Source organism: Capsicum annuum, chromosome 6 (assembly GCF_002878395.1).
Source record: "Capsicum annuum cultivar UCD-10X-F1 chromosome 6, UCD10Xv1.1, whole genome shotgun sequence".
Classification (NCBI taxonomy): domain Eukaryota; kingdom Viridiplantae; phylum Streptophyta; class Magnoliopsida; order Solanales; family Solanaceae; genus Capsicum; species Capsicum annuum.
Window position 1 is genome coordinate 211050515 of NC_061116.1, and position 25434 is coordinate 211075948.

Here is a 25434-nt window from a genome sequence, read left to right on the forward strand (position 1 = left end):
ATTGGTTGGAGAATGGACTGATAGTTTGTTTATATAGACTTAAATAATTCCCATCTTTTGAGCTTAAGAAAGTACAACTTTAACACCCCTTGACGCGGACGGTTTGAGGGGAAATGGACTGAAAATATCGTAGTGATTCATTATATTTGTGACAATTTTATTTTTTTTCACTGAATACAACTTCAAGTTAGTTTTTGGTCATCAGATTTTCAAATACAATTTGGAGTTGTATTTGAAAAAGTGAAAACAAATAAAATTTGTTTTGACTTTTTCAATTTCACTTCTCCTACAAAATTTAAAATGACTTCAGTTTAGATTCATGGTCAAACATAACTCCAATTTCAAAAAAATATTGATTTTCATGGTCAAACGCCTACTTAAAGTGGTTATTTGTGATATTATTAGGAAAAATAACATAAGCATACACATTACCTTACTATATTTACACAAATCCCCACTCGTACAAAGTAATTACAAAAATTCCAAAGAATTATGTATCTTCGTTTGATGTATCGAGAGTTAATTATGTATCTCAACAGACCCAAAATTGAAAAAAATATATCGATAGCTAATTATGTATCTTTACAAAGAAAACATTGTATCTTCGTTGAATGTATTATGTATCTCGACAGATCAAAAATCAGAAAAAATATATTGGGAGCTAATTATATATCTTTATAAAGGAAAATATGTATCTTTATTGTATGCATCGAGGGCTAATTATGTATTTCAACAGTCTCAAATTTTGTATTTTGAGCAATCATGTAAAATATCAAAATTTTCTGTAATTAAGCTCTAAACTGTCGGAATTTATGCTGCATGCCAAATTTTTCCCCGGGATAGAAGCCCGGCCCAGATACTTGTCATTTTCCAAAAGCCCATTAGACTGGACCAGTCCAAACCCGATTTCAATATGAACAATTAGGAATTCTCCATTCTGTATATCGTAATTTAGGACTAAATTCTTGTTGCTGCCATTAGCAAAACCTAAATTCTTGTTCCTGCTCCAGAATTTGGGCAATTTTCTCCAACAGTGAAGAGTGAATTCGGCGAATTTTTGAAGGAGAAAACAGCAAAAGATGAAGACAACGAAAGGGGGGAAAGTGATGAACCCTACCGATGCTTATCGCAAGGAGATTCGCAAGCGCGAATTGAAAAGGGTACAGTTCTTTTCTTTTAAAATTACTGTAGTAGTCAATCAGCTAAACTTCAAATTAAACTAGTTGGAGTTGGTTATGTAAATTTTCTATATGCATTCTGCTCATTATCAATAGTTAGACCTATTGATATTCTCCTATTTTATACGGGTTTTCCAACCTTATAATTATTTCTTTTTATTTATTTTTTTGTGTGTGTGTTTTTGTTGTAAATGTTATGGTCCATTGCAAAGTTCTACATTGGTACCACTACAACAACAATATATCTAGTATGATTCTACAAATTGGGGTCTGGGGAGGGTAGAGTGTGCGCAGATTTTCTCTCTACCGCAGAGGTAGAGAGAGTGTTTCCAATAGACCCGCAGATCAAGGTGCTAATGTGGAGTTTATATAGCTTTTTTTTCCTTTTTATTTTTTGGTACTACAAAGTGCTAATGTGGGGTTTATATAGCTAGGTTTTGGGGTCCTTGGGTTGTAATAGTGGTATCAGAGACACCCACCACCCTCCGTGTCCATCGTGCCATGAATGGTGATACTGGCGTGGCGCTGCTCGCCTGAGGATAGAAATTTCTAGTGCATCATTTGTTATGGTCTATTGCAAGTCCCACACCCATAGTACAAAGTCCTATTGTGGGGTTTATATAGCCTTGGGTTGTCCCACCTCAATAGCTAGTTTTTGGGTTTGGGGTGCGGTTGTGGTTCTCCCTAGATTGTAACATTTGTTATGATCCAATCAAAAGTTCCACATCGTTACTACAAATCGCTAATGTGGGGGATTTATATAGCTTGGGGCTCTCCTACCTCAGTAGCTAGCTTTTATGGTGTGGTTCTTCCTGATTTTTAATAGTGGTACCCATGAATTGTAACGCCGGTATGACAGTGTTTGCCGGGGCTAGTAATGTCTAGCGCACAGCCGTCTAGAACGATGGATGCAAATCGTGGTGGTTTCTACAAAGTGCTAATGTGGGGTTTATCTAGCCTAGGGATTTACCCTGGGAAAGCCTCACGACCTGGTGGTTGGTGTAACAATAATGACATTTATCGATATGCTACCGCTTGTTTACTATTACTTCAATAGCTAGCTCTTGGGATGTGGTTTTCCATAGGTTGTAACACTGTGTCCGGGCCATCTTGAACATAAGTATGGGGTAGCTTTTTCCACCAATATTTAGATAAATGGAAAGAAATCACGTACACAACATTTTTTGTCATCTGTTGGGATTAAGTGGCATCGAGCTCCTTGTGGTTTTATGTTGGCTTTTACTGCGGATTCATGTCCTTTCATGTTTTCTGAGAGGTTTCTGGAATTGTTGCACTCACTTTTAAGTTTCTCACTCAGCTGGCTTTCTATTACAAAGTCAAGGAAAATCCAGAGATGAGATGATTTAACTTGTGTTAAAAGAAAAATCCGTTTATTTAAATGTGGTTTTAAAAGCTGCTAATAATGCTTGATGCTTTGTGGTTTTTTATGCTTCACAGAACAAGAAAGAAAGAAAGAAGGTTAGAGAAGTGGGCATCTTAAAGAAGGATCCAGAGCAACTGAAAGAGCAGATTGAGAAACTAGAAGTGATGAGTAAGTTGCTGCACATTTTACAATTTGAAGTATACCACTTGTTTATCTATCTAGATAGGATGGGGTGGGACATTTTACGTGATTGATAAAGATTTCGAAAGAGAGGAAGGACAATCACATGATATTCAGTGACGTGGAGAAAGCATAGGTCTAATGCCAATGAAGGCCATCTGGTGGATATTTAAGAAGAAATGAATTAAATATATAAATCTAATGATTATATGAATAAAAGAAGTTTTGTGTGAGAATAGAGATAGGATATCTAGGAGTTTCCCTTAATCAGAGTTTACATCAAGCATAGATAGACTAATGAGCAAGAAAGAAGTGTGGAATTTTGGTAGCTCTTATGAAGGGTTTAAGGACGTGTGTCATGCTCATGGAATAAAATTGCATTAGTATTAGTTGTAGGTTGTCAAAAAGTTCTCATGCTCAGGGAACAAAAAGACATTAAACTTAGTTAGGGCTAGCTATAAATAGAAAACAGATATGTAGTTAGAGCTTGTATTGTAATCCAGAATTTCATTGAATCTTTTGTGTTCATCTTATTCTTATTTTAATGTGAAGATATTCAACATATGCAGAGGCTGAGGGTGCACTAGATAAAGCAAGGAAACATAAAAAGAGACAACTTGAGGATACACTTAATCTTGTTCTCAAGAAGCGAAAGGTAACGTTTCCAATGTAAAAAATTTCAGATACCTCTATGCTATATTTAAGTTATCTCCATGATTAGAAAATACTTTCGCTCAAGTTATTTGAGGTCTAATGTAACCAAAACAGAAAAAATAGAGTTCATTTCTAGTTTCTTTCAACTGGGTTGGTCATGGCTGAATCTTTTTCCTTCATGAGTAGCTGGATTCTTTATGATCTGAATTTAATATGTGCAACTCATTTATTTATTTATTTATTTATTTGAGAAAGTAACAATGTACAACTCATTTCTGCATGGCGAAGTTCTAATTTTTTGAAGAAAATGTAAATGTTGGAAAATTACTCGGCCGAATTTTCAGGTCAACTTGGAGAGAGAATAAGAGTTATTTAGATGATAAAGACGCTGTTAACTAGCTAAGATGCATTAGATCACATTCTTGTACAAGTCTCAAAATTTGCAGGGGGCTGAAAATGTGTGGGAATTTATTAGACTGCTGCTGTATCCTCCATCACCACCATATTGACAGCGTTGGTTTTTCCTTATCCTCCTCTTCCTTTATTATGTACAGGTTAATGATAAAATTAGTTTAACCAATTTTAAAAACTAAAAAAAAAGAACGTACAATAGTAATTAAGATCTGGAGTTGGCTTAGACATCAAATGCGCCATTTAGCTTGTACGGAGTATATAGATGATACCAGTACGACTCATCTTCCTACTAAAGCTACTTGATAAAGTAAGTAAAATTGCATGGAGTCAGCAAATGTTCTGGATTATCCTGGAAACTCCTGATTTTTTATCCCCCTTATTGACAATATGGTTGAAAAAATAGATTTTCTGAAATTAATATTTGTTCCATGCATCCGATGACTAAACAGACTCCACCTCTCACTCAATGTTTTGTTTTAACCAATGAATGCGAAAGTTGAAGTCACGTCACCTTAATATTTAATGGAGAAATCTATCATTCACTACTTGCTCTTCGAACATCTTCACTTTCTAGAACAAGTTTTTAGAGATGTAAGCAGGTCTTTATTTATTTTGATTCTCCAAATAGGTCCCAATGTTACAGTGTATTGAGTACTGACTAGTAGAATTTAACATTTCAGATGTAGATATCATCTGGGTCAGTCTAATATAGAAAGGACTTCTAACTTGTGATGAAAAGGGTAATAATTTTTCACTAGGCTCGAGTCTTTGAATAATTGATTACAGAAGATAAATCATGGTCGGCCTGCTGCAATTTGGTGATGGTATCTCTCATAGTTTAGCTGATAGACTTCAGAGTTTTCTTGAACAGTACAGAAAGCGAAATGTACTCTCAAGCTAAATTTATTTTGCTTGGCTATATTTGTTTCTCATGTCGTGATATTTGTAAGATGTTTATTGTGGTTTCTATTGATGAACTCATCTGGTGAAATTCTATCACCTTCTTTTTCTTTTGATTCTATATTTTGATTAGCCTTTTTTGTTGCTAACTGGCATTGCTTTTTTTATTGCTAGGAATATGAAGAGAAAACAAAAGAAAAGGGTGAAGAGCCAGTTATGTTTAGGTAACTGAAGGCCTCTTTTTTTATCGTTAATGCTGTGAGAAATGGCCACTTCTCCTTGATACCTTATTACATGTCCTTCCTACTTTCTCTGCAGTCACCTGGGCCCCCCTCGAAGGCGGACCGCTGCAGAAGAGGAAGAAAGGGTCAAACACCCTAAACCTGAAGTAAGATTTTACTTCATTCTTTATGTTTTATGAAAGTTGCTTTTGCTGATCCATGAATAACATGGTATATGTGGATGCAGGACTCCGTTTATTATCACCCTACCCTGAATCCTACTGGCGCTCCTCCTCCCGGAAAATCTCCCATGTTTAAGTCATCAATAGGTATCTATAGTTCTTTTTCTCATCTTAATTTCATATTGCTCTATCTATCTATCTCTCACTCTTATCTTTCTTGTTTTGATACTTCCTGCTTCAAAATGCAGGACCTAGAATACCATTATCATCTGCATCATCTAGTGGTGCTGCATCATCGTCGAAGTCAGATGTCGAAGATGGTACTTTATCAGCTCTTCCGCCACCGCCGCCCCCACCTCCATTGCCTCCAACTGGTGATGCAGATTCTCTAGATGGGTCTGCGGTTCCTGCATCTTTACCTTTACCTCCACCACCACCTATGCCCCCAAAGCCTGCAATGACAGACATGGGTGCTTCATTGCCATTACCTCCTTTGCCCCCACCACCTCCTGGTCCCCCACCAAAGGCACAGATCTTTGGTCATCCGTCACTTCCTCCACCTCCTCCCCGGCCTCCTCATCAATCTGCCCAACCTCCTCGTTCTGGCATAGGTGGAAATGAGAGGGATAAAAATCATTCTGAACTGGATGAGATTTCTGCAACAGAACAAAATCAGGTATTGTTCTTATTAATAAATCTCTTTCTGGGACATTTGGAGAAGTGATTTATTTTTGGCTTCTAGTCCTTGGCCCTAAAGTGATTCACGATCTCATTAACTTCTCAGGCACCATCCATGCTTCCCCCACCACCTCCTCCACCAGGGTTGCAATTGAAGTCCGATGGCATGCCTGCTGACTCTGATGCTAATGTTTTGGAAGCAAAAGATCATCTTAAATTACCTCCACCACCTCCACGGCAACCACCTTCAGGTCCTGGACCTGCCATGGTCTCAACTTTGCAGCCTGATGTATTACCGCCTGGAATATCTCGGTTCCCTCCACCCCCACCTCCAACTGATATGCGGCCACCACCTGGAATTGCCATCCAGCCTGGTCCACCTGGAATGATGGTCCCTCTCTTGCCAAGACCACCTTTTGGACCTCCTGGAGGACCTCCACTAATGATGAGACCACCGCTTCCACCTGGGCCCCCTCCTTTTCAACAGGATAGTGCTAGACTGCTTGCTCCTCAAAAGCCATCATATGTCAAATCAGCTGCTTCAACAGTTGTTAAGAGGCCTCTAGCTCAGCATACACCAGAACTTACATCAATGGTGAGTGATCTTCCATTATTTTCCACTACCTAATTGTTGTCCTGCATTTATTTACATCAGTTGTTAAGTGTGCTCTTGTGTCATTTCAATGCAAACCTAATATATTAGATTGGAGTGTTATCCTCATCCAAATTGGATGACAATGATAGGATTATGGACAAGTTCAAATCCTAGTCCAAAGTTTGCTAGCAGAGTAAGCACATTGATGCTAGTTATCTACTTTAAATCATTTGGCTTGATATTTTTTAGAAGCTTGTGCTAAAACACCCCTCGGACGAGTTTAAATTTTATAGGTGCAGATTTCTGTGACAATAGGCTCTTATTAATTTTTCCTCATCCTACAATGCCTTAAAGATATTATTTTTTCACCAGCAACAGTTGAAACAAAAATATCGAAAATAGAAAAAATACCAAAAGATGGAACTACGAAGTAGGAACTAATACAATTTAAAAAAGAAGTGTGTGACACAGTACAGAAATTGACAAAAGCGAAAACTCGAAAAGAATAGAGTCAAAAGTGGGGAAAAAAACACAAGAAAGAAAAAGCTGTAAACCGAAGTGGATTGTATGGAGGTTACTGTTTCCATCAGGAGGCTAAAGAGGATATATCAGGGTTCTAGGGTGAGGATGCGTCCATTCATTTAATTACAAAAAGTCATTGAAGAAACTTCAGATGCTTTGAAGTTTGAAGAAAAGGCTGAAATCTGAAACTGTGCTTATAAGCCGGAGTAGAGGTGCATCAATTACCTATGTGGTATAACCTGCGGATGTGTGCGAAGTAGATGATATTTGCTATCTTAGCAATTCTTCTTCAGGAGCAGACGGTTAGATCTCTATACACTTCTTATACCTTCCTAGTGCCCTAATGCTAGTTTTGGTTGATGAATAAAACTTTTTGAGGGTTATGCACTTCAATAATCTACTGCAGGGCCTAAAATGATTGTTGTCTTGTTGAACCTTTTATCTTATTTTGCTATTCAAAACAATTAAGGAGTGATGAGATTTTTTCAGGACACATATAAACCACTTTTATACTGGGATCTGGACTTGTTCAAATTTGATTCAACACGTGACTTGTTGCTTTCCTGTAGGTTCCTGCATCTGTGCGTGTGAGGAGAGAATCTGCTCTGCCAAAACCCAAGCCAAAGTCATCTACTGCAGTTACAATCACCCAGCCAGCAGTAACTCCGCCTGTTGTCAAGCATGAATCTACAAGCGCGTCTGCACCTAAACCTCAAAGCATTGATGACTCATATACAGCTTTCTTGGAGGACATGAAAGCTCTTGGTGCTCTCGAAGGATGAAATAACATCAAATTGGAGAAAGGAAGAGGATGGCATGCGTGGAAACAAGTGGCTGCGGACAATCTTATAAGTATGTGATATCTGTGTGGCCCATGTCTCGTGCTAGTCGAGTGTCCATAAATTTATGGTGTTTTGATGTATTGACCATCTCATTCTTCCTGTGTATGATCTTCTGATCGTCGATTCATCTGTATTCTCATTTTGTCTTCCTCAACATTTCTTCACCTCTGATGGGCAGTGGATATGCATTAGCCATTAGTCCAGAGGAAATATTGTAACATGATTCTTGCAAGGAATTTACTTTTGGCTCTGCTTCTATTGCTGATGTTTCTTGTTATATTACCAATGGTGTAAGTATCATTGAAGAATTTCTGGTTCAAAAACCTCAATCTCTCTCATAGTCTGGAGCCAACACGAGTAATCGAGTGCCCGAAGCCGGTTGTGTATTTGTGACGAACGCAGTATGAGTGTAGTGAGCTATGTAACGAAGCTTGATACATAGCCTCTTAAGCTTGTTAGAATATTAAGCTTTTTAGAATATTTCATTTAGATAATCGAACAAAGCTCTATTCCAATTAAACACCTTAACATCTGATAAAGTGTTCCAATATTCATCTTTTTATTTTGTATAATTAAGTTTACATAATTTGAACAATTTGGGTGAAGAAGAGGATCTGGTCCCATGTTTATTGTCAGAATGAAAATCATTTGTTCTTGTTCTTGTTTGGATGAGAAATATTCATTTTTGACTTTCCCGTTTTTGTCAGATTACAAGTTTGACATGGTCTCAGTGTAGTAATAAAACCAATTTGGACATTCATTATTGTAATGATTGGGTAATAAAATAGAAGAATGTTTACTTCAGCTCTTACGTCAATTCAACACTAAGATCAAAGTGATTAAATACTTGTCATTTTTCACTTTCAAGTTATACTTCAGAAGAATTGGACCGTTTGCTTTTTATTTCTTTAAGGTTTTAAGTCACTGTTGTTGCTGTTTTTTTTCTTTTTTGGGGTGGTGGGGTTAGGGGTTCTATAACATTTCCAAAAGGGTATAATGTCGGAGCCAGGATTTTCATTGAGGGGTACAACTAATCGAAGGGGGTTCGATGTCTACTACATATACATAAAAAATAATTTCAGCCATATAATTTTCCGCTAAACCCCCTCGCCCAAGCTAGCTCTGCCTCTGACCATTGATGTGCGGATATCTTTTCGTTGGAAAATAACACTATGTAGATGAGTAAAAAAGAATTATATATGTCTAGTTATATAATTGTGTTATATTCTTTTCGACTTTTTCGTACGTTAATTTTTCATCGTCTTACTAAAAAGTCCTCACTTCGCCATTACATGTTACATGGTCAATGGTCAATGGTCAATTACCTCATGATTATATATAGTTTTGGAACTATATCTAAACTCTAGAGCCAATTTTGTGCAACCAGTGGGGACACGAAACCAACCAAGATCCATCCAACCTGTTTTTTGTCAAATAAATTCAGTGTTTTCAGGTCTACCATCCAATATATTAGTTTAGTTGCAAATTCATCCAATATCTTATTCTAGTTGTCTATATGCAAAGGCTATATATGTAAAGTCAACCTAGGAAATGGAACCTCCCCCTTCTATAAACAAAATGTCAAATGACCCTTCTGATTAAGAGAAAATGACAGGTTGATATGGAGTAGTAACAAATATTTTAATGTACTAGTGGTATTTTTAAATTTGCAAATGCCTTGATGGGAAGATTGGACCAATAATACAGAAGTTGGTAACATCAGCCAGTGTGCAAAAGTTTGAAGCTCAAGAAAGTTGTCACTTTTATAGATGATCTTATTTTTGTCCTTGAAGTCTGTTTCATTTCTATTAGGACTGTTGAAAACATAACTTCTCATTGCAAATAAGAGTAATGAGAATGAGTCATTTTGTCAAATTCATCATTCTTTTGAACTTTCTGCAGCTTCTTGATCCTTCTTTTTCACTTCCCTTGTGTACTGATTCAAGTAAGTTACAGCATTTGCACTGTTCCATTGGAAGTTTTGTCTGGAAGAACTTTTTATTCTAGTTTTCAATTTGATTGTTGTTGCTTCATGTGTTACAGGGGCTCCTCTTCAGCTAAAGACTCCTCTAGCATTCTGTTCTTATAATGGAACCTCATGCTGCAACTCCAATGGTGATAAACAACTTCAGACTCAATTTAATGCTATGAACATTTCTGATCCTGGATGTGCTTCTCTTGTAAAATCTGTCATCTGTGCGGTAAGAAGATACTCCTGTAGTTTCTTGCTCCTTCGATTTCTGTTACTATTTACTGTTCCTTGTACTTCGACTGTCATGTTAGTATTCGGTTGTAGTTACTGTTGCTTTTTCAGAATGCTTTGTTTAGTATTTTGCCTTGGCTTCTTCAGTTTTAATATTTTCTTGAGTTAGAGGGTCTATCGGTAACAGCCTCTCTACCTCGGGAGGTAGAGAGGATTTAACTTTTGATAGTAGTTATATTCTCATCGACTCTTGATGTATGGAGTTCCATATTTTCACCTTTTGCAGAAGTGTGATAAATTTTCAGGAGAGCTGTTCAGAACTGATTCCGTTCCTCGACAACTTCCTATCTTGTGCAACTCCACAACTTCAGCAAATTCAACCAAAATTAGCCAAGTTGAGAGTGACTTTTGCTCTAAACTATGGACTACATGTCAAAATGTGTCTATCATAAGTTCTCCTTTTTCTGCTTCTGTGAAGTCCAATTCCACAAAGTTGACAGATCTATGGAAATCACAAATAGATTTCTGTAATGCATTCGGTGGAGCTTCTGGTGATGGATCGACATGCTTCGCTGGAGAACCTGTCACCTTAAATACCACCACGCCTATAACTCCTCCAGGGGGTTTGTGCCTCGAGAAAATTGGAAATGGTAGTTACCTCAATATGGTTGCTCATCCTGATGGCTCTAGTCGTGCTTTCTTCTCGAATCAGCAAGGGAAAATATGGTTGGCTAATATTCCAAAACTCGATTCCGGAGAGCTGTTAGAGCTTGATGATGCTAGTCCTTTCTTGGACTTAACAGATGAAGTTCATTTTGACACTGAACTGGGGATGATGGGGATTGCATTTCATCCGAAGTTCTCACAGAACGGGCGATTCTTTGCTTCATTCAATTGTGATAAGCAAGCATGGCCTGGATGTGGAGGAAGATGTTCTTGTAACTCAGATGTCGACTGTGATCCATCAAAACTACCTGGCGATAGCAGCTCCCAACCATGCCAATATCAAGCTGTGATAGCAGAATTTACTGCTAGTGGATCCCAGCCAAAAAAGGTACTTTTGAGAGTCTCAATGAATTTTTTGTTCTCACTTTGTTTGGCTCTGAATGATTATAAATGACTCAATTTTCCAGGCAAAAGCTGCCAACCCGAAAGAAGTCAGAAGGATATTCACCATGGGCCTTCCATTTACGGGTCATCACGGAGGCCAGATACTTTTTGGACCGAGAGATGGATATTTGTACTTCATGATGGGTGATGGCGGAGGTATAGGTGATCCTTACAATTTTTCCCAAAACAAGAAGTCATTGCTGGGAAAGATTATGAGGCTTGATGTTGATGGCACATCCAGTAAGTGGCTTCTCCATTCTATATATGCTATTATCGATGATCTTTCTACTACTAAGCTGCCTCAAAGGGATGTTTATGGGGAAAAAAGATATACTAAAGAGCAATCTGAATCTTCATAATTCCGTCTATATATCAAACTGAAAGTGAAATCTGAATCTACTGATCCATTAGTTCTTGCCTCTTACTTTGTATCTGATGCTAGTTCCCTTAGGTGCAGCAGAAATCACGAAGCTCGGGTTATGGGGAAACTACTCTATACCAAAGGATAATCCTTACACTGACGATAAAGAGTTGCAGCCTGAAATATGGGCACTAGGAATGCGAAATCCTTGGCGATGCAGTTTTGATTCTGCTAGACCATCTTACTTCATGTGTGCTGATGTAGGGCAGGTAAAGTACAAGACTTTTACTCTCCAAGAATGTGATGTTTAACACTCCAATCATATTGGATCTTTTCCATGAAATAACTGCTCCTTGCTCAAAGCTGCCTCCAAACAAATGTACTTTGACATTGTACTCAAACATCTTATGATTGTTTCATAGGACAAATTTGAAGAGGTGAATATAGTTAGCAAGGTTGGCAACTATGGCTGGCGTGCCTACGAAGGTCCTTACCGTTACACTCCTTCGAAATCACCTGGAGGAAATACATCTATGAGCTCCACAAATCCAATTTTCCCAGTCATGGGATATAATCACTCTGATGTGAACAAGAATGGAGGGTCAGCATCAATTACTGGTGGATACTTCTACAGGTCCATGACTGATCCCTGCATGCATGGAAGGTGAGTCCTTTTTAGAGTTTTAGTCCAATCTTGAAATAGTTCTTCAGATTGAGTTACGCTAAAAGTTCATATTCTTCACATGATATCAAAGGTAGACTCATCCTTGTTCTTGATTTATCTAATTTGAGTCCCCCGTGTTATATTGTTTCACTCTCCAGATGTCCAATTCTGACCGTGTAGAGTATTAGAATGTCCTACCCTGGTAGATAATCGGCTGTTATATCCTCATTTCTGTACTAGCTTTAGAGATCGAGTTAGGCCAAAGTCCATTTTGTTGAACTATGGTAATGACTGGTGAAGTCTTGCAGGTATCTTTTTGCAGATCTGTATGCAGGTTCCATGTGGGCAGGCACTGAAAATCCAGAGAACAGTGGAACATTTAACACCACTCAAATCTCTTTCAAGTGTGCTCAGAAATCACCAATTGATTGTACCTTTGTCCCTGGAAGCTCAGATCCAGCTTTAGGCTACATATTTTCATATGGTGAAGATAACAACAAGGACATGTATGTACTTGCAAGTAGTGGAGTTTACAGAGTTGTTCGTCCGAGTCGTTGTAAATACACTTGTTCAAAGGAAAATTCTTCTGCTGTTGTTGATGATATCCCAGCTGGTCCTCCTGTTGCTTCCACACCTTCAGCAGCATTCATGTTAACAGGTTCATGCAATAACTTTGTACTCATGTTGTTGTCTTTTATGCTGATATTGGCTAGCTGTTTTTAGTATGCTGCTACAAAATGTTAACGTATAGAGAGATACATTGGCTTCCCAATTCACAAGTCTTGTACAATAAAGTTATATTCTTTTCTCTTTTCAAGTTGTATCAGATGTAACATATCAATTTTTTTATGGTAACAAAGCAAAGGGTTCAACTCGGACCCACTTGCAAGACGAATTGTGACAATAGATCGATACAGCTTGTAAAAATCCTGTTATGCCCACTGTTTGGAACTGGCAAAAGCCTATATAGACAACTTGACTGCCATACAGTTATTACATCTTTGATGGTCAACTTTCATATGCTATCCAGGAAGATAGAGAATTAAAATGTCATTTTCCCTTGATATTATTAGTCAATAATCAACAATCTCTTTTTCTATTCATTTTGCTGATGCTAAGTTCCAACGGTTTGTTCATATTTCAAAAATCAACGCTGGTCTACCAACATAGCATGTCAAAGTGTCAACTTCCCCACACAGCCACCCTTTATGTGTGGCCATAGTAATTTCATATTGAATACTTATTGAAAATGTCAACTTCACACCATAAATACAAAACCACAAGATATTTGAAACGTAGTAGTACCATATTATTGTGTTTTTAATAAAGAGAAGGAAGAAAAAAAGGAAACTTCATGGAATCTCAAATGTGTTTCCTTCTGCTGCTGTTATTCTATGGAAAGTTACATCCAAAAGTGTGTGTGAGATTCTAAAATGCACATTTATGTACCTATCTGAAAGTACTTGGAAATTTTTATTTTTTTAAAAAAAGGTGGGAAGTAGAGAAAGGCAAAAGTGAATTTTCAAGGCACCTAAGCAGCCCTATCATATAAAAAACAAGTGTCCTCCAGAAAATATACAGATGATGGTTCTATTAAGTGCAAAACTTGTCTATCCTTGTGTTACTGGGACAGTTTCCAAATACCATTCTAAGTGTCATCTCATGTTACAGCATTGAGGTCTGCTTAGCTGTTGTAATTTGTTCCACATGCAAATCATCTGTCTAGGGGACTGGTAATGAGCGGTATAATAGTCGTCTACACATCCAGCTTGGGAGAACTTCAAGCTATGTACATATTGCACAGGACTAGATGAGCTATTAAATTTTTCGACCCACATTCCCATGCTGACATCCTCCATCTTGAACAACTGCACATCGGGGAGCTAGTTAGCTACTTCACGAGTATTAACTTATGGAAAGGGATAACGGCGATTTTGTCTAACCTTTAGCTTATGACTATTGAACTCTGAGACGATGAAGTTTGCAATGGCTGATGAAATAATGTAACCTGGTCCATTCGCATAAGGTGGATAATCTTCTTCTGGCCATTCCTGAGGAACCACCCGAAAACAAAGATTAGAAGGCCAGCATACTGAGTGACTAAAACTAAAGGACATTGAGAAGACAAAAAACTAGAAGTCCAGAGCTAATCAATGCAGATAACTAGCAAGTTACAGTAGCATGTGCTGCAAATTCATGCGTTCACTGTCCGAACAGCCTTACTGTATTCCCTTAGAAAAGCATCTCTCAGTCATAGACTCGCCAATTCTAAGCATGCTCATCAGACACTATTAACTGGTAAATGCGAAGCCTTTCCCTCGACAATAAAGCATATGAAAATATTTTGCCAAAAGAAAATAGCATTACTAGGCCTCCTAGCCACATGGAGATTGCGCTAAGAAATTTTTAAAAAGGAACTTCAAAATATTACCTCATATGTCACTGCCCATTTACCATTACGCAGGGGCTTATGATAGTAATTGATATTTCCAACATATAAGCTCCTATTCTCGGGTATTTTATTTATTTCCTTGATAACTGCGTCCACTCTAACAAATGTGTCATCATCACACTTCATGATATTTTTAGCAAATGCTACATGGACCTGCAACAAGCAAAGATTAAATTGAAAAAAGATTACTTTTGGGACGACGTTAATCTGGAGACGGCCAACTCAATGTTTACAGGTAATCCACAGCTCACCCCATATTCACAGATGGCAACTGTTTTCAAGACAACAAGATCATAATTGTCCATGAAGGGAACAATGACGATGTCACCAAAGAATTCTGCCTCTTTCTTCAACTCCACGTTTATATCCTTCCTAGCATGCTGTCGAAAAACCAATCCATGTCAAACTTAAACTAACAAGCTGCAACATCAAAGTTAATATAATAGTAAACGATATTCGCAATATGCTGTATACGCTACTATCTGTCAACCTACCAATGCGACAAAGAATCGAGCCACAACATTTGAAGATTTGATTAGATGATGCTGCATCCAAGACCTCCTTATAGCCATTCGCTCATCAAAATGATTGCCTGCAGACAGAATGCCAATGAACAGATCCACAGGCTGATCAAGGAGGCGTGGTGCCTTCCATCTGTTTGACATATCAAGATGCCTTTGAGGAGCAAAACTAGGATGTGATGAGGGCAAGGAGGCAGCAAAGATTGAATCGATATCAATGTCACCATTCAATGATAAGCCAGTGGCATCCTCAAGCGCAAATCCCTAAAGAGCATCAATGAGAACCCTCTTTAATTCAATGCAATAATTCACCATGGAATTGAAAGAGGTGGTAGTATGATACTCACAATTCGATATGGAAATGAGGTCACATGCCTCCCATCAACATTTACGTGATAACCCTCCAAACCAGCACTGAGAGTTAGCACAAATAACCTATCCTCTGAAAATGGGAATGGCCAATCAAAATCGACCTTCTTTTTTCGCCCTACTAGCCGATTTAACCACCAAGACGCCTTTGATTGCTCGGAATGGTTAGTGTCATTATCTCGCGTCCACTTTTCACATTTTACCTGGCCATCAACTGCAAAAGAGTCTAGACATTACCAAAAATGTTGTACTACTTACAAATGATAGATTACTGCACCTCAGACTACAAACAGATGCAAATGTAACTGACGGTGCATTTCGCTTGTTTTTTCCTCCATCCAATTGCCAAGAAACCCATGCATAAAATGTATGCAAAATAATTCCCCACCCCAACTCATCAGAATAATCCAAGGAATCTATACATCACAAAATAGCACCTCCTCAAGCAATAAGCTCAATATTCAAACTTATTCAACTGCTTGATTACACACTATAAAAAAATTCTGCAGCCTCCCCACCCCTCAAAAAAAAAACTTTTTAACCTTAATTAGTAAATCAAATAGTTCTTCCAGCTAACAAATCTTTACGTTTAACTAGTACACTATTAAACATTGACTTTTCTTAGCAACTCTTGCCTATATGAGTTTTACATTACTGGTCACAAGTCTGGATAAACGTCGACGACTGCAGTAAGCTAACAGCTACATGAATCTTCTAAGCATTTAGACATAGAGGATCATACAGGGAAATCCAACTAGTTTGGCAATGCACATAGTTAACCAATTAAACTACAAAACATACCCAGTAATCCCACTTGAGGGGTTTCGGGAAGGTAGAGTATACGTAGACCTAACCCCTACCTAGGGAGGTAGAGAGGCTGTTTCCGATAGACCAACGTTGACCGATTAAACTAGTTCATAAAACAGAATAATTTATTTAAGACTACTAAAGAAATAAAGAACCAAAATTCATATTCTCACCAGTCTCCTCATCATCCCTGGACCTCCACCCATCACACCTTTGAGCAGTCCCCCATTGCATCCTATAACAAGTGTTCTGCTCAATCACAGGCTTCCCACTCCAATCACCTTTCAACCTTGGATTAAAGTGAAGAATCCTTGGTGGGTCCTCTCCATCAACAGTCTTCAACCCTTGTAACTCCATCATAAACTGTGAAACCATCAAGAATTGACCTTCCTTCAACAATGATATCTTTGGATCATTCTCCTGATGTGCCCTTTTTGGCCTCCCTACAACAGTTAAATGTGAACCAAGAGTAAGCCCACATGGCAACACCATCATTCTCCCTTTCCCCACAAAATCAGACCCTGTCATTGAAATAGATTGAGGACATTCTTCTGACTTGTTACCACTACTTTCCACAAACCCCACTTCCTTTTTATACAATTCCAACTCTTTCCAGAACTTTTTACCTACTTCAAAAGCCTCTTTTGCTGACTTCAAAATCCCAGAAAACCCATCATTACTACTCATATTCACATAACTACCATCAAACACTAAACTTGACAATGGATTCTTGATTTCACTAATCTTCCTTTCATTCTTCAATTCACTTGGAACCTTACGTGGAACATCTAAAGGGCGATTTGGTGCCCTTTTTTCTTCTTCACTACCAACCACTAAAGACCTCTCTAACTGTCCAGCACCAAAACCTTCTTGAGAAACTAAACTAAACCCATTTTTGAATACAAAAGGAACTTCAAGACCCACCAAAAATACATAACAAAGTCCTAACAAAATCAAAACTTGCAAAGATCTTTGCCTACTGAGTGACATAAACAAGTCAAATTTTGGTCTTTTCATGTTGAAAAAACTGAAAAAAATCTTTCTTTATAAGCTTTAACCCCCTCTTTTCAGTTTGTACTGATCATGAAGACACAGTAAAGGGAAAATAGATAAATGGGGTTGCTCTAAAAACTCCAAACCGACAATATTTTATACAAAAAAACAAAACTCAATTGAATGAAAGAAGGAAAAGTATAGTCATAGAGAGTGTTGTGTTAGGTCAGCAAAACATGAACAAGCAGCAAGTTATTAGAGAGATGTATACAAACATACAAAATGTATACATATAGAGAGAGAAGGAGATGGAGGAGTGGAGGAGGTTACAAGGGTCGGTGGCTTTCCGGGAACAAAGAGAGAAAGTGGGTATCTTTTTTGTTCAATTTGAATAGGGAACAAACTTTACGCTTCGATAAAAAGTTGGATTGAAAGAATCTTCATGGAATGTGTTGCTTTTTAATACTCTCTCCCATACGAATAAACTATTTTTATTTATTTTTAAAAAAGAAAAAAAAAATTAATTCTATAATTTTTCTCATAATATATTTAAGATCACAAAATTAAAGGATATTTTAATATATTTGACATATCTTTAATTTAAAATCATCATATTTAAAAAATATTTTTTTTCCTTAAATTTTATGTCAAATTGAACTAGATCGTTGTCTTTAAAACGCAGGGAGTATCATAATATTGAAGAATACTTTGATGTATTTGATACAATTCTTATTTAAATTTATTAAAATAATATATTTTATTAAATTTTATATTAAATCAAAATAAGTCATTTTATTTTATAGAGCAGTACCACTTTTTATTTTCATTTTATTTCTTTGTGAAAGTGAAAACTATTAATTTTTTTTTATTAGTAAATAGTTTTCAATTTTTGTCATTATTTATAACAATGCTGATTTTTCTTTTTTGGGCTGAGAAAAATGTTCATATATTTTTTTTTACTTGGATTGTTTTACTTGAAATTGACGATTTTTCAAAATTAACTCCTCAATATTTATGATATAGAGATAAAATCTATATACGTTCTATCTTTCCTCAAGCTCAATAAAAGAATTTTAATGGGTATGTTGTTGCATAACAGTAGCGATCATATCAATTGACATGCAAGCTTGATAAAATTTACAGTATACATGTTTATCTTTCGTAAATATAGATACCTATTACTTTATTCACTAAAATTTAGATAAATGAAAACAAAATTTTAATTTGAGACTTCATAATTTTCAACCCACTTCACTCCACTCTCGTTTAATCATAAACTTTTAGAGTAGAATTTAAAAAAAAAAAAAAAAGTAAAAATTATTGTTTGTTCATGAAATTTGAATACTATTTTTTTTTGAGAATTTATAGTAAATAACTTATCCAAATGGGTGGAAATTCACTTCTACTCATATAACTTCAAAAAAAAAAAGTAATATATGCATCTACACACAACTTTATATTTTCAAAATTACTTTTCAACACAACTTTAAAAACTCTTTTTTTCCAAAAGTTATGACCAAAAACGCTGAATTCTTTAATCACTAATTCAGTATAATCTCATATAATTTTGCCGGCGCCACTCGAATGACTAAAAATTATTGATGAAACTTTTCTAACTACATTTGAGTAATAATTAAGTTTATGTCAAAGAGGGAATTACTATGTTAACATGGTCATAGTGGTTGGTTATAGTGAATTTTATTAAAATAGTATATTATATTTACCAATTTGGTAACACATAGAAGTTAACAAATCGTACTTGTTTTATATTTTTTTTGGTTAACACTTAAAATTGTATATCGGTGCGTTATATTCTCTCCATTCCATTTTATTCGTCCCAAATTTTTTAATTTGGTGTTCCATTTTACTTATTTTTTTTTACTTATCAAGACAAAACAAATTTTTTTCTCATTATACCATTAGTGTAATTGCTTACTCCTTGGTATTAGCATTCTTAAAAAATGTTGCAAAGAGGAGTACTATTAACAGTACAACATTAAGAATATAAATGGTGTTTTGGTATTGGTCATTCATCAATATTGGAACTAATAACAAGACACAATTAAGAGGGGCAGAATGATAAAATTACGTTATTAATCATTGTTTTCTTAATAGTTGTGTCATCCCAATTTGGGATGGGTAAAGTGGGATGGAGGGAGTAACTAATATGGTTGGGAAGTTGGATACTTGCTATTTAATTATGCTACGGATTAGAGGTTAATAAATTATTCATTTAATTTTTAATGTTAGTAGAAGTTAGCAAAGTGGAGGATACATTAAGTTAAGAACTAAAATTAAAGTCAACGTCAGTTCAATTAATTAATTTCTTCAAGAAGTAGAAGAGGAACATAAGTTTCAAAGTAAACAGAAATTACTAATTGTTAGCTAAACTTTTAAAGTATATGTACTAATTAAGTCATATCTTTTTGAAAACCTTAAACACTACTTGAAATGTGAATATGAGAGAATCACTTAATTCAGTCATAATAAATGTATTTCAAATATATAAATTCACTAACTTGTCATCATAAAACACGAAAATAGTTTGAAATTGAATTATAACAAAGTTTTGGGGGGATAAATGAATAGTGTAAATTTAGTGGATAGGAAAAAAAAAAAAAAATAACTATCAAGTATCTCAAGTTCATTTAACCAGTTAATCCAGAATTATCGCATAAAATTCATAAAAGAGAAAGTGTTTTCTATCAAGATTTTTTTCTATTTTTCGAGCTCAAATTTGAGACATTTGATCAAGGGTAAGGAAATTTCATTCTTTCTATCATATCTTATTATTGGTTAAAAAAAGTTATTGAGTGGTAATTTTATATGATTCTCCGTTACAAAAAATGTGATCAAAGTAAAATTTTGTGTACCGTAAATATCTTTTTCCCCTGTTAAGCTAAATTGATTTACAAATAACTACTAAACATCATAAATAATAGGAATATGTTATTAATTGATTATATTTATATGCTGGAGGATTAGTGGTGCAAAAATCATTTCAATGTCAACTTGTACATGTAAATTGATTGGATTACCATAGATACAGTTGTGTTAATGAAAAATGTAAACAATTAAGGAACATAAGTTTAAAGTACAGAGTAGCAACTTGTGTAAATAGGTCTGTTCATAGTGTCAAAAATTATAGCATTCAACTCTTGAAAATTGAAAAAAAATAAAAAATCATATACAATAAGCAACACTTCTGCTTTAAAATGACTTACGTAGTGAGAATTTGAATTTACTGAAATGCCAAAACACTTCATTGAAAAAAATGTCACAAAAAGACATAAGTTTAATTCATGTAACTTTAATTAGTTTTTTTTTAATCAAAAAGTAAGCTTTAGACGAAAAGAATTCAATTACACCCTCTTGTCTACACTTAGCTTCATCAGTCTAAACCAAGTTGATTTCTACTTCTACTTTATATGCAAGCTAGTTTTATAGGAGTAAATTTTGAAATTTTACATTCAAATATTTATTTTCGTTATTAAATTTGATACTTTGAATTTATTCTACAAAGTTTTCAATTGGATTTTGAGGATTTTATTCATCGAACTTCAAAAAAAAAAAATCTATTAAACATGTCCAAGCAGAACTTCAAGTTTCAATACCTATAACTTTTTTAAAAACTTAAATTTTTAAATTTGATCTTCAAAATCTAAAGTCAAACAAAAGCTTATCTGTTTATGTTACCTATTAAATTGTAAAATGAAAAAGAAGTTTGTTTTAATTAATAAATAAGTTTTGTAGAGTAATGATTTCATTTCATTTCCTTTTTTGAAATAAAAGGGATAATTAAAAGAATGCATAGATCGATAAAGAAATAAACAACTAAGGGAGTCAGATAAAGTCACATTATTTGATAAAACTTTTTGATTAATAGTTAAAACGACGAAATCTTCAATTATTCATTAATCTCCTATTATCAGGATGAAAACAGATTTGATTGTTAATTAGTGATCCCAAAACTTGTACTAATTATCTATGGCAAACAAGCATCTTATTTTTGGCTTTAGTGAAAATATAAGACGCTTTCAAACTATTAATCATTTTTAATTATGGGTTTTACAATAAGTAAGACAAGAAACACAATCATGCATAACCACAACGTTTTTTGGGGTTTCCTATCTGGTGTTCGATACTCGTATTAGAGTCCGACTAATTCGAATTCGCGTCGTGTAAGGCTCAATTCGAGGGGAAGCGCTCCCTACAAAGGACTACAATTAAACAATCAAATTAACTCAAAAAACTTGTTTTTTACTGTCATTTCCTCCTAAATTATCTCCTAATGAAAATCTGGGTGTGTTTGGTACGAAGAAAAATGTTTTCTTAGAAAACAAGTTGATTTCTTACTTGTTTTCCTATGTTTGGTTGGTGGATGAAAAATATTTTATACTGTTTGATTGGTGAATGAAAAAATATTTTTCAAAAAATATATTCTAGTGTTTAGTTAAAGTGTAAAAATACATTTTAGAAATATAATTTTTGATCTCAAAAAATAATTTTTTAGGGTGCGTTCGATATGAAGAAGGAAAAATATTTTCTAAGAAAATAAGTTATTTTTTTACTTATATTCGCGCGATCATTATGCAAATTGGATAAGTATATATTTTCTAAAAGTATTTGTATATATTTAACAAAAACAATGAGAGCGAATAAGATAAAAAGGGTGGGATAAGAAAAAAAGTTTTGAATTTTCCTTAGAATTGAGGAAAATAAATAAGTTGATTTGAAAAACATTTTCCAAAACCTTTACACCAACCAAACATGAGAAAATTGAAAAACATTTTCCTTCATACCAAACATACGCCTATCTATTAATTGATTAAATTTATATGCTGGAGGATTGGTGGTGCAAAAATTATTTCAATGTCAACTTGTATATGTAAATTGATTGGATTACCATAGATACAGTTGTGTTAATGAAAAATGTGAACAATTAAGGAACATAAGTTTAAAGTACAGAGTAGCAACTTGTGTATATAGGTCTATTCATATTGTGAAAAATTATAGCATTCAACTTTTGAAAATTGTAAAAAAGATAAAAAAATCATATACAGTAAGCAACGCTTCTGCTTTAAAATGACTTACGTAGTGAGAATTTGAATTTACTGAAATGCCGAAACACCTCATTGAAAATAAAAAAGTCACAAAAAGACATAAGTTTAATTCATGTAACTTTAATTATTTTTTTTAATCAAAAAATACGCTTTAGACGAAAAGAATTCAATTAAACCCTCTTGTCTAGACTTAACTCCACCACTCTAAACCAAGTTGTTTTCTACTTCTACTTTATATGCAAGCTAGTTTTATAGGAGTAAATTTTGAAATTTTACACTCAAATTTTTGTTTTGGTTATTAAATTTGATGCTTTGAATTTATTCTTCAAAGTTTTCAAATGGATTTTGAGGATTCTATTCATAGAACTTAAAAAAATAACCAAATAAATACATGTTCAAATAAAATTTCAAATTTCAGTACCTATTATTAACTTTGAAATTTTAAAATTTTAAATTTGATCTTCAAAATCTAAAGTCAAACGAAAACTTATCAGTTCATGTTACCTATTACATTGAAAAATGAAAAAGAAGTTTGTGCTAATTAGCAAATAAGTTTTGTAGAGTAATGAATTTATTTTATTTTTTTGAAATAATAGGAAATAATCAAAAGAATGTATAGATCGATGAAGAAATAAACAACTAAGACAGTTAAATAAAGTCACGTTGTTTGAGAGACTAAAACTTAAAACCTTTTGATTAAAAGTTAAAACGATGAAATCATCAATTAATCATTAATCTCCTATTATCAGGATGAAAATAGATTTGATTGTTAATTAGTGATCCCAAAACTTGTAATTATCTATGTCAAGAAAGCAACTTATTTTTGGCTTTAGTGAAAATGAAAAACACTTTCAAACTATTAATTATGGGTTATTTTACAATAAGTAAGACAAGAAACAGAATCATGCACAACCACAGCTACCACAACTGAACAATCAAATTAACCCAAAAAACTTTTTTTTTAAGGTCATTTCCTCCTAAATTATCTACTGATGAAAATATATCTATTGTTTAATGGTAGATCTCATCTTCTTTTTTTTTTTTAAACCACACGGTGTCCGGTATCCGCTTTTTAGGAGTTCGACTATATCCGAATTTGCCCCGCGTTGGACCCCATTTGGGGGGGGAGAGCTCCCAATAGAGTATTTGTCCATACCCAGGGTTGAACCCTCGACCTCTGGGTAGGTTGGGGCAGCCCCTTTCCGCTGCGCCACCACTGCTGGTGGTGGTAGATCTCATCTTCGAGCAATAAAAATGAAAATGTTTGAGTATTTTATTCTAAAGTGAGACTTTACACTGCGAATTCAAATCTATCAGACCCTACAACAACAACAAACCCAGTGTATTCCCACACAAGTGAGATCTGGAGAGGGTAAAATATACGCAGTTCATACCACTACCTCCTAAGAGGTAGTAAGGCTGTTTCCGATAGACCCTAAAACATACCAAATGAAAAATTAGAGAAACCAATTAAAAATAACAAGCGGAGTTCATAATCTTAATTTTGTTTTTGGTTAGGGAATATTTAGCCAACAGATGCATATAAAGTCAAGAAAAATAGAGGTGAGGGACCTAACTCTCTCCCCTTCCTATTTCCTAGTACAGCTATGAAAATTCAACAAGAAAAATTCCTTGGAACTTCTGATTTTCATTTCTTCAAAGCCAAGTCAATTTGTCTTCATTTTTTAAATTTATTTATTGCGTGCCAAATATTTTGAACATTACAAATAATATTTTTATCAACCACTGTGTGCATGCAATTAATCTATACCGAGCGGGGAAATCAACGGGGGACGGATGAGGCAGAGTAACAGTAACATCAAATGTTCATAGTCTTAGTAATCAGATTCTTAATTTAATTAAAAATTAAACTAAAATTATTGAGTCTGGTTGAACTCGAACTCTTCCGGACGCAAGAGAGATATAATCATAAGCATGTGATTGATTTATTTCCTTTTTCAGGAAATCACAAGTCTTTTTCTCATTTGTTCTTGATCTGCCAATAATAGCTGCTGGACCATCAAATTAAATGATCAAATTCTTGATTTTTGGCATCATTTTAAAATTCATTGACTCCTAGTATCCTCTGCACAAGTTGAGACTTTTTAGTTGCAAGGGATCGTTTGGTAGCTAGCTAGCTAATAGAATTATGCATGTATTATTTATTTCATCTTCTACATATAAAATTATGATGCAAATTTCATTATAACTTATATATGTAGTATTAGTTATATGGGTTTAATTTTGAATTGCAAACAAAATGTCATACTGATTTTTTATATGAATAACTTACTTCTGAATTAACTATTAAACATTGAGTAACTTATGCAAAATTAATACTAACTCGTGTGTATGATGGATGTCTTTTGTATTAATTGTAAACAATAGCTAGCTAGTTATAAATTCCAATGTGATTGAATAATATATAGATATGTCAGCTCTACGACTCTTTAGCCATACAAGTTGGTTTTGAGCTCCTCCTTTCTCCATCACTGGCCAATTTGAGAAAATGCATAGTATCAAGGTTATATGATGACCAATATGGGTTCTGGTCCAGTGGATGGGGCTACTCCACCCTTAACCAGAGGTTGAGGGTTCGACCCTGGGTATGAAGAAAACTTTGTTGGGAGCGTTGTCTCCTTAACGGGCCCTGCAACACGCGATTCGAATTAGTCGGGGCTCCAAAGCGAGCACCAAACATCAGATGGGAACCAACCAAAAAAGGTTATGGTGAAACTAATTCTCTATATATAGTAAATTATTCAACTAGCTTGAACAAATCATATTTCTTTTCTACTATATAGAAGAGGTGGTTTCGACCACCTCTTGAAATTACCAAAAAATCCAATTACTTCCACTAAATTACATATCATGTCCCAATGTATAATAATTTCATTATTTTATCATAATGATTTGAATATTTAATATATTTTATTAATTTATATTAATTAACTATAACTACATATTGGAAGTAAATTTTTTTTATTTATTTAATTGTCTATCATGTTCAAAACTGATTTGTTATCACAAATCACAATAATTAATAACTTAAATTATTTAAAAGACATATAAAAATTTTATCGACTTCCATTATTTTAGCAATGCCACATAAATTGAGATAAAAGAAAAAGTACTGTAAAT

The 25434-nt window shown here is 34.7% G+C and overlaps 3 protein-coding genes across 5 annotated transcripts; 2 read left to right on the plus strand and 1 right to left on the minus strand.

Moving 5' to 3' along the window:
* The first annotated feature begins 689 nt into the window (after positions 1-689).
* Positions 690-8008, plus strand: LOC107875935 (protein EARLY FLOWERING 5). The gene is made up of 9 exons (XM_016722840.2): positions 690-1160; positions 2637-2730; positions 3312-3397; positions 4885-4934; positions 5029-5098; positions 5179-5260; positions 5362-5789; positions 5898-6386; positions 7478-8008. The coding sequence occupies exons 1-9, from the start codon at positions 1080-1082 to the stop codon at positions 7688-7690; spliced, it is 1593 nt and encodes a 530-aa protein (XP_016578326.1). The 5' UTR covers positions 690-1079; the 3' UTR covers positions 7691-8008.
* A 945-nt stretch (positions 8009-8953) lies between these two features.
* Positions 8954-13084, plus strand: LOC107875934 (HIPL1 protein). Of its 3 annotated transcripts, none has more exons than XM_016722839.2 (7): positions 8954-9695; positions 9794-9951; positions 10240-11007; positions 11087-11303; positions 11524-11693; positions 11847-12088; positions 12397-13084. In XM_016722839.2, the coding sequence occupies exons 1-7, from the start codon at positions 9602-9604 to the stop codon at positions 12809-12811; spliced, it is 2064 nt and encodes a 687-aa protein (XP_016578325.2). In that variant the 5' UTR covers positions 8954-9601; the 3' UTR covers positions 12812-13084. The 3 variants fall into 3 exon arrangements, with proteins under 3 accessions (XP_016578325.2, XP_016578323.2, XP_016578324.2); XM_016722837.2 differs by having other exon boundaries at positions 8955-9695; positions 11506-11693; XM_016722838.2 differs by having other exon boundaries at positions 8957-9695; positions 11515-11693.
* Positions 13085-13373: 289 nt separating this feature from the next.
* Positions 13374-17664, minus strand: LOC107875933 (hydroxyproline O-galactosyltransferase GALT6). The gene is made up of 7 exons (XM_016722836.2): positions 16411-17664; positions 15409-15644; positions 15035-15325; positions 14792-14920; positions 14520-14693; positions 14032-14139; positions 13374-13956 (listed from the first exon to the last, which is right to left on the minus strand). The coding sequence occupies exons 1-7, from the start codon at positions 17252-17254 to the stop codon at positions 13744-13746; spliced, it is 1995 nt and encodes a 664-aa protein (XP_016578322.1). The 5' UTR covers positions 17255-17664; the 3' UTR covers positions 13374-13743.
* Positions 17665-25434: the final 7770 nt, after the last annotated feature.